The sequence below is a fragment of the Tachysurus fulvidraco genome, chromosome 12 (genome assembly GCF_022655615.1).
Source record: "Tachysurus fulvidraco isolate hzauxx_2018 chromosome 12, HZAU_PFXX_2.0, whole genome shotgun sequence".
In the NCBI taxonomy this organism is placed as follows: Eukaryota; Metazoa; Chordata; class Actinopteri; order Siluriformes; family Bagridae; genus Tachysurus; species Tachysurus fulvidraco.
The window spans coordinates 24202438-24212203 of NC_062529.1; the positions used below are offsets into that span (position 1 = coordinate 24202438).

A 9766-nucleotide genomic window follows, 5' to 3' on the forward strand; every position below is an offset into this window, starting at 1 on the left:
GTCTCTCTCTCTCTTCTCCTCTCCTCTCTCTAGCTTCTCTCTCTCTCTCTCTCTCACACACACACACACACACACACACACACACACACACACACACACACACACATTAATAAATGGAAATTGAACAAATACTTTGGTTAAAATGTGGTCAGTGATCCTGGTAAAACACAGTTTTTTTGTTGTTGTTGTTGTTGTTGTTGTTGTTGTTGGGTTTTTTTTGGGGGGGTGGGTTACTGTGGACACAGCTTAAGAATGTTTTTTTTCCCCATGACCATGGTCTTTTTACAAAGAAAAACCGTCTAGCAGAAAATAGAACTATATTAAAACTCACGTCTTTCCGTATTCCGTTTATTATTAGACACAAACTCACAGAAAGTTAAGTTTAAATCGTCTGTCGACTTGTAGCTTGTTTTCAATTTGTACCATTTAATATGTACAAATTTAATATGTTTAATGCAAATCTAAGCACATGCCCATCTTTCAGAACCTCCTGGAGGCTTCACAGCGCCAGTAATTCTAAAGCCCTATTATTAAAACGAACATTAAGCTCTTTATGTATAAAGCAGCAGTCATTTTTGAATGAACTCGAAGGGAAATTGAATTCCGGACTGAAAAAAAAAAACCTGATAGAACAAAATAAATAAAAGGAAAATAGGACGTGGTTATAATTAAGTCGCGATACATTATAGCGAGTGCGCATCACTGAACGTCTCGTGTTTGTTCTTTTCGGCAAAATGAGTCAATTGTAAAATCGACTAAAGTTCCCGTTCGCTACCACACACCCAGACCGCACTGTACCGCTTTCACAACAAGTCAAATGTTTAGAAAATGTCTTACTTTTTCTCCACAGGAAGTCTCATCACTCCTCTAAATGGCTAAATGGGATAATGATTTGGGACGCGGACGCTAATAACTGTACGTTAAACTGGGATGCACTTAGAGAAGAGCACTTAGGAAGTTTCTCACTTTAACAAACTACCTGCATCTCATACAAATTTGTCGTAACACCACACACACACACACACACACACACACACACACACACACACACACACACACACACACACACAAAAAGTAAACACAGTATGTTTAAATAATTGCTCTGTTTTAGGAGGACAAAGCAAGATGCTGGTGTGTGTGTGTGTGTGTGTGTGTGTGTGTGTGTGTGTGTGTGTGTGTGTGTGTGTGTTAATGAGCAGAAGAGAAATAAGAGAAGAAACAGTGAGTAAAGGAAAAATGTTTGTTAATTAGAAAGGAAGAGAGATGGGAAGAAATAAAGATGAGGAGAGAAATGAGGAGAGAGATGAGAGAGAGGTTGCGGGAGATATGCAGAGGAGATGAGCAGCGCGATCAGGATAGAAGATGAGAGGCGAGATAAGCGAGGTTGAGGACCGATGCGGGGCCAGTTGAGGCGCGACGATGCGGGCTATCTGACGAGCGCTGCGGGGCGAGATTAGAGCGGCTTGCGGCGCGCGCTCGCTAGCGTTGCTGCGCGTCGCTGCGCAGCGCGCTGCGGCGATCGCATGACGCGCGCGCTGCGCGAGCGCTGCTGGCGCGTGCGCGCGCGCTGCGGGGCGAGCTGCCGTGCGCTGCGGGGCCCGTTGCGGCGCGCGCTGCGCGCCGCTCTGCGCGTGCGCTGCGGGGCGCGTTTGCGCGCGCCTTCGCGCGCGCTGCGCGCGCCGCCCTGCGGGGCGCGTTGACGCCGCTGCCGGCGCGGCTGCGCAGCCCGCTGCGCGTGCGCTGCCGGCGAGCGCTGCGCCGCGCGCTGCGCGCGCGCTGCGCCGCGCGCCTGCGGGGCGCGTTGCCGCGCTGCGCGCGCGCTGCGCGCGCGCTGCGGCGCGCGCTGCGCGTGCGCTGCGGGGCCCGTTGCGGCGCGCGCTGCGCGCGCGCGCTGCGCGCGCGCTGCGCGTGCGCTGCGCGCGCGCTGCGGGGCCGTTGCGCGCGTTGCCGCGCCCTGCGCGCTGCGCTCGCGCGCTGCGGCGCGCGCTGCGCGTGCGCTGCGGGGCCCGTTGCGGCGCGCGCTGCGCGCGCGCTGCGCGCTCGCTCGCTCGCGCGGCTCGCTGCGCTGCGCGCGTCCGCTGCGCGTGCGCTGCGCGCGCTGCGGGGCGCGTTGCGGCGCGCTTTCGGCGCGCGCTGCGCGCGCGCTGCGCGCGACTGCGAGCGAGATGAGTGTGATGCGGGGCAAGTTGAGGAGCGCGATGACACGAGCACACAGACACTCGAGACCCAAACAACTTGTACAGAACATTGGTTAATTTAATTTTCTCTGCAGTTTATTGTGCTGTTTTTTCCTCCAGACTGCATTTAATCTGTTCTCTGGTGTTGTTTATTTTTGCTCTGTGTTCTCACACATGAGCTCAGCATGTGAAGGTTAAAGGCTTTTTCCAACAGCCATCCATCCATCCATCCATCTTATTTGCCTATATGTGTATGTGTCTACATAGTCATCTGTCTATATGTCCACCTATCAGTCTGTCCATCTGTCTGTCTATACATACATTCATCCATCCAACAAGCCATACTGTACGTTTATCTATCCATTCAAACATTCATCATCCATCTTTACATCCATCCATCCATCCATCCATCCATCATCAAATCATCTACTGATCTGTCCATGAGCCTTAACATCCATCAGTCCATCCATCCATCTATCCATCCATCCAACACATCAATTCATCTATTCATCTGTCCATCAGCCTTAACATCCATCAGTCCTTCCATCTATCCATCCATCCATCCATCCATCCATCCATCCATCCATCCATCCATCCATCCATCCATCCATCATCAAATCATCTACTGATCTGTCCATGGGCCTTAACATCCATCAGTCCTTCCATCCATCCATCCATGCATCCACCCATCCATCTACACATCAAATCATCTACTGATCTGTCCATGAGCCTTAACATCCATCAGTCCTTCCATCCATCCATCCATCCATCCATCCATCCATCCATCCATCCATCCATCCATCCATCCATCCATCTATCCATCCATCCATCATCAAATCATCTACTGATCTGTCCATGGGCCTTAACATCCATCAGTCCTTCCATCCATCTAACCATTAATCCATCCATCCATCTATCCATCCATCCAACACATCAATTCATCTATTTATCTGTCCATCAGCCTTAACATCCATCAGTCCTTCCATCCATCCATCCATCCATCCATCTACACATCAAATCATCTACTGATCTGTCCATGAGCCTTAACATCCATCAGTACTTCCATCCATCTAACCATCCATCCATCTATCCATCCATCATTTAATCCATTTATCTATATATCAATTAATCCATCCATCTACACATCAGTTCATCTGTTTATTTGTCCATCATTCCCTCCATCCATTATTCAGTTATTAACGTAGATATACTCTGCTGTAAAGAATGATAAATAAACCTGTGATGTTCAGCTGTGCTACTGGCTACTCAAAACTACTCAACACTTTCTGACCAATCAGAACCGAGAATTCAGTAGCGTGACGGCGGTATAAAGGTACATAAATATTATCGAGGGGTACATTTTCTCGTTGTTATTTTGGGTGAGCCGTTCCTTTATGGCAGTATCAGGAGGGATGGGATTCACACTCTCTGACTCCGTGGACCATTTTGTACTCCTCCGTCGTTCCGGCTCATTTAATCTGTCCGGCGGTCTCTCACCAGCAGCAGCGCTTTAATTTAGTGGCCTCTCGCAGCGAGAGCGTGTGGCATGAGAGACGAGGAGCTCTTCAGCTTCATTAACCCTTGTTTCCGTTCGAATCTCGGTGACCGTTTGATTTTTTTGACCGAAGCTGAAACAAAGCGTAAACGTTCTTTTTCTACATAAAACTTAACGTACCTGAAATGAACGAATGAATGATTCAGTTCTGTAATGAAGAGGAAAACATTTCCCAGAGATGCCAATCAACCTACCATGCATGTCTTTGGACCGGGGGAGGAAAACGGAGTACCCGGAGGAAACCCCCGAGGCACGGGGAGAGCATGCAAACTCCACACACACAAGGCGGAGGTGGGAATCGAACCCCGACCCTGGAGGTGTGAGGCAAACATGCTAACCACTAAGCCACCGTGACCCCAGAAACAAATTATTTCACCAAAAAAAATCACTCAGTGATGTCACTATTAAACTTCACCGTCTGCATTGACGACGGTTTGTGTCGCTAACTAACACGTCCCACCGCTGAGATCGAGTATTGTAACGTGACGAGACCGCACAACTACGTTTGATCGGTGAAACACAGTCACGTGGTAGAGCCTTAGCGGAAGTTTCTCTCTATGTCAAAAAAAAAACAACATTAAAATTGATGCGTAGAATACCAAAGAGGTAGAAAGAAAAGTAACGAGCTCATCGTAGCCTGATGTAGCGGAGTAAGAGTACTGTTTCTTCTTCACAAATCTACTCAAGTAAAAGTAAAAAGTCTAGTGATTTAAAACTTACTTAAGTAAATGTAACGGAGTAAATGTAACTCGTTACTACCCGCCTCTGATTACGCCAAATATCTAAACAAATCGCAACAGATGGCGTGTACCAGCAGAACATTTCTTATTCTGTATCAGAAAAGAATATTTTATTGCTATTTATTTATTTATTGCAGAAACAGTAAATATAATGTCCAGATTCTCAGATACGTGTTTTCTTCAGCAGCGCTAAACGTATCGGCAAACGTTCACGAGTCGTTTAGGAAAACGTGCTAACCTCATTTGTGTGTCGACACGTTTTATGTGGATAATGTGTCATCTGGATGCGGTGTAAATATTAACGCGCCTCACGCTCTGACGCTCCGGTATTAAGACTCGTAACGTTTCGTGGCGGCCGCGCTTAAATCTTCGTGACTCGATGACACGAGTCTGTTTTATTAATCTACGATTCATACGAGTCATTTACATCACAGCGATCCGCAAATCAGAAAGATTCTGAAAGAAAAGAAAGAAAGAAAATTTAGGGGGGGTCACGTTTTTTTTTTATTGTTTTTAAATTGAATTGTTGAATTGAATTGAATTGAATTGAATTGAATAAAACAAAATTTTTGTTTTATTGTTTCACTCCTGGAGTCACGGTGCCTTAGTGGTTAGCACGTTTGCCTCACACCTCCAGGGTCGGGGTTCGATTCCCGCCTCCGCCTTGTGTGTGTGGAGTTTGCATGTTCTCCCCGTGCCTCGGGGGTTTCCTCCGGGTACTCCAGTTTCCTCCCCAGGTCCAAAGACATGCATGGTAGGTTGATTGGCATCTCTGGAAAATTGTCCATAGTGTGTGAGTGTGTGAGTGAATGAGAGTGTGTGTGTGTGCCCTGTGATGGGTTGGCACTCCGTCCAGGGTGTATCCTGCCTCGATGCCCGATGACGCCTGAGATAGACACAAGCTCCAAAAGAAAGGATATAATGCTTTAATCGTATCAGCTTAGTAAACATTCTCTTGCTATGTGATTAAGAAGCTAACATGTGAAAGGTATATTTATTTATTTATTTATTTATCTATCAGCGCAGTGTGTGCGCTGCTCCTGGAGGTCAGACGTGTATACTGCTCCCTGGTGTAAGTGTGTCGGTTCTTTGGACCGGGTGACTGATCCGCCGTGACCCACGGAGATGGAAGCTTTGGGTCCTAGATGCTTCTTTTGCCGTTGCACAAATTGTTTGTGTTTTTCCTCGGTGCCGTCCGGACAGGTGGAGTTTGAAAGCGCTCTCGCGTGAAATTACTCTATGGTCTGTCTCTATTCCTCGCTAACTCGTTCTTTTTTTCTCCTTCTCTGTCCACTGGGGCTCAGATTGCGGTGTTTCAGGCTTCCGCAGTCGTATTAGCATTCTAAGGCCGTTGCTGAAGTTATGGTGAAGGAGACACTGAGAGTTGTGCTTAAGAGGCCCCGGCTGCTGAAGTACAGCTCGGACATGGATTTTGCTAATGTGGAATTCGTTTAGCTCAACGTCGTGTTACCTGTGTTTAAGAATGAAGAGTGTTTTAATGGAGAATGTAAACAATAGCACATTTGAAAGAAATTGTTAAAAATGACTAAAGTTAGAGCGATGAGATTTTTGAATGACTTTGTGTTTACAACATTGAGTAAGTCTCTTGTTACGATTTAGCTGTTTTTCTTCCCGATGAGGGAGGCGTGGCCTGTGCATCTGTCAGAACCTGATGAGGGAGGCGTGGCCTGTTTACCTGTCAGAACCTGATGAGGGAGGCGTGGCTTGTGTACCTGTCAGAACCTGATGAGGGAGGCGTGGCCTGTGTATCTGTCAGAACCTGATGAGGGAGGCGTGGCCTGTGTATCTGTCAGAACCTGATGAGGGAGGCGTGGCCTGTGTATCTGTCAGAACCTGACGAGGGAGGTGTGGCCTGTTTACCTGTCAGAACCTGATGAGGGAGGCGTGGCCTGTGTACCTGTCAGAACGTAATGAGGGAGGTGTGGCCTGTGTACCTGTCAGAACCTGATGAGGGAGGCGTGGCCTGTGTATCTGTCAGAACGTAATGAGGGAGGTGTGGCCTGTGTACCTGTCAGAACCTGATGAGGGAGGCGTGGCCTGTGTACCTGTCAGTGTGTGTTTGTGTGTGTGTGTGTGTGTGTATGGTGTGTGTGTGTGTGTGTGTGTGTGTGTGTGTGTGTGTTTGTGTGTGTGTTTCCATTTTGTGCATTCATTAAATTTTGGATTTATGAGAAAAGTTAATGTAATTCTTTTTTTTGGATAAATTAGCATGAGGTTTATTCATTATCTAATTTCTTGTTGAGTTGAAATGATAGAGAGCAGAATTCACAATGATGTTAAATTCCTCCGTTTTTTTTGTAATCCCTTCATCATGACTGACAAAAGCAGAATTCACGGCTTTGAAGTGTCACAGAGCTTTCACGACCCTCGCTCCGAGAGACCGAGCGGAGACGCCGAGTTCACGTCTTTAATGCCGGCGCTCACACGTTTAAAAACGATAAAGTCGTGGGTTAAAACAGCTGTCAGTAAACCTCCGGAAAGCAGAAAGTTTTAACTGGAGAAAAGATGAAATGAAAAGATAACGTTTTGTGTTTTTTATAAACGAGCCCGGTGTTGAATAACTCACTGAGACGAGCGTTGTGTTTCAGACAAAGGAGTCGACGTGTGCGACACGCTTATGCCACGTCATGGCAGGTGACTTGCCAGGTTTATTTCATAGAGCTTCTCCGAACCCCAGTAGGCAGAATTTATTGGCTAATTGCCGGCTCAAACTGTGAGAAATGTTTCATCAGAGTTTCATATCTGTTCCTTTTTCCATTTGAATCAGTTGAATAAACTCACCAGACAAGAGCATGGATGTGTACATGAGTGAACACTATAACAAGGAGTTAATAGTAGAGTTAAAACATTCCTGAGGCTTTATATTTTCACTCTCGTTAGCAACTTTATGAACTGAAATGGGACCCCATTAGAGCCCTGAGAGAAGGTGATGGGAGCTGAACCTTCTGAGGTACAAACCTTCGATCCGCTCTAGCTCCGTCCGTCCCTGTAGAGTGATAAAGCGAAGAACGCTGCCGTGTTTCCTCATCTGCCTCTGATTTTCAGCCGTAGCTCATTTAAAAGGGGTAGCAGATGTTTTGTGCATTACATTTTTCTTTTTCTTAGGGGAACAAGCAAATCTGTGCTTAGCAGAGCGTTATAAATGGCTTTCTGTCCACCAGAGTCCTCACTGCTGGGTGTTAATGTGGAATTATACAAGCTGGAGTGAATAAGGAATTTACACACACACACACACACACACACACACACACACACACACACACACACACACACACACACACACACACACACACACTCTTAGCTTTTCTTTTGTTGATGTTCTTCTCTTTTATCATCCTCACTTCTGTCCTTTCTCAGCTCTCGACTCTGTGCAAACTCTAATGACTGCGTATCGGATTATTGCTGAGTTCGATCAGCGCCGTGCACGGACGTCACTGTGTTCCTCTGTGCTTCATGATTTATGGCCGAGTATCTTGAGGTAATTTAATACAGATCTGCAAAAGGTCAACAATCCAACGTAGGAAAAATACATTAAGAACAGCGACGAGTGGGACATTAGTGTTTAATTTGTACTTATCAGGTGGACAGGAAGGACTGCGACATTTTCCTGTTCTTTAATGTGAAGTAATTATTGTTATTGTCATACTTAACAGGTCTGGGTTCATGTACATAGGCTTCACAGGCCACACCTCCTTCGCTGTGACTGACAGGTACACAAGCCACACCTCCTTCACTGTGACTCGCAGGTACACAGGCCACACCTCCTTCACTGTGACTGACAGGTACACAGGCCACACCTCCTTCACTGTGACTGACAGGTACACAGGCCACACCTCCTTCACTGTGACTGACAGGTACACAGGCCACACCTCCTTCACTGTGACTGACAGGTACACAGGTACAGAGCCTCTGAGTGACACAGGTTTGATAGGTGACTGTAGTGTAGATGTGTATCAATAATATTCAGTTACAGAATCCGGATCTGCTTGTGCTCTGTCTCTGTCACTGTCTTTGTCTCTGTCTCTTTCTCTGTCTCATCACTGTCTCTGTCTCTGTCTAGTCTCTGTCACTGTCTCGTCTCTGTCACTGTCTCTGTCTCTGTCCTGTCTCTGTCTCGTCTCTGTCACTGTCTCTGTCTCTGTCCTGTCTCTGTCTCGTCTCGTCTCTGTCACTGTCACTGTCTCTGTCTCTGTCTCTGTCTCGTCTCTCTGCTCATAAAGGCAGTTTCACTATCAAGCTCTTCACCCACGCAGCATCCGCACTGTTTCACACATGGAGGCTGAAACACACACACACACAAACACACACACACACACACACACACACACACACACACACACACACACACACACACACACACACACACACACACACACACACACAGGCAGAGTTTGGGAAAAATACCTGGCAGAGATTTGTTGAGCTGAAAAAACTACTGCTCTCTAATTGGTGGTCATTTTCAGTGCATTCATACTTTTGTACTTCTCCACTTCACATTCTCTCTCTCTCTCTCTCTCTCTCTCTCTCTCTCTCTCTCTCTCTCTCTCTCTCTCTCTCTCTCTCTCTCTCTCGCTCTCTCTCTCGCCCCCCCTCTCTTTCTCTCTCTTTCTATTTTTGACATCCTTCTTTACCTTCTCTACAGGTGTTACCAAGCATACTGCAGAAGCATTGCTGTATCTTGCCAGACAGGAAGTCAGGTAAACACAGACTTACACACACACACACACACACACACACACACACACACACACACACACACACACACACACACACACACACACACACACAATTTTCTGATCAAGCTGCAGTCTCAAAACCTCACTCACACTCTGACATTGTGATGGTGTGCAGGGGACAGCACCCGAGTGTTGATGCTTTCTGAGGGACAGAGAAATGACAACACACACACACACACACACACACACACACACACACACACACACACACACACACACACACACACACACACACACAGTAAACTCCCTGCAGTCTGGCCCTTAACGTAGTCTTGTGTAACATAAAGATTTAAGCATCTTCACAGACTATTCCACTGCCATGATGTCCAGTGCCATGTCCTCAGAACACATCACCAACCTCGATGTCTTTACGTCAAATTATTCTGCGTCTCAGATTATTTTTCCACATTTGAGTGAAAGAGTAGAATAAAAATGTAAACATGTGTATTAGAAGCCCTGCCTCTTCCCTAACGACTCTCAAACCTGTGTTTATTTTGTCTCTGCTAGTGGAAATAGTATACATTCCTGTTAAAGGTG

The 9766-nt window shown here is 46.7% G+C and overlaps 1 protein-coding gene across 2 annotated transcripts in view; it reads left to right on the forward strand.

Annotated features, from left to right (window-relative positions):
• The window catches only part of dlgap2a (discs, large (Drosophila) homolog-associated protein 2a), a 322064-nt gene that overhangs the window by 7312 nt on the left and 304986 nt on the right, over nucleotides 1–9766 (forward strand). For both annotated transcript variants that reach the window (XM_047821943.1, XM_047821941.1), the window contains exon 2: nucleotides 9136–9190. In XM_047821943.1, the coding sequence (XP_047677899.1) occupies nucleotides 9136–9190 (55 nt within the window). The remainder of the gene's footprint in view (nucleotides 1–9135; nucleotides 9191–9766) is intronic.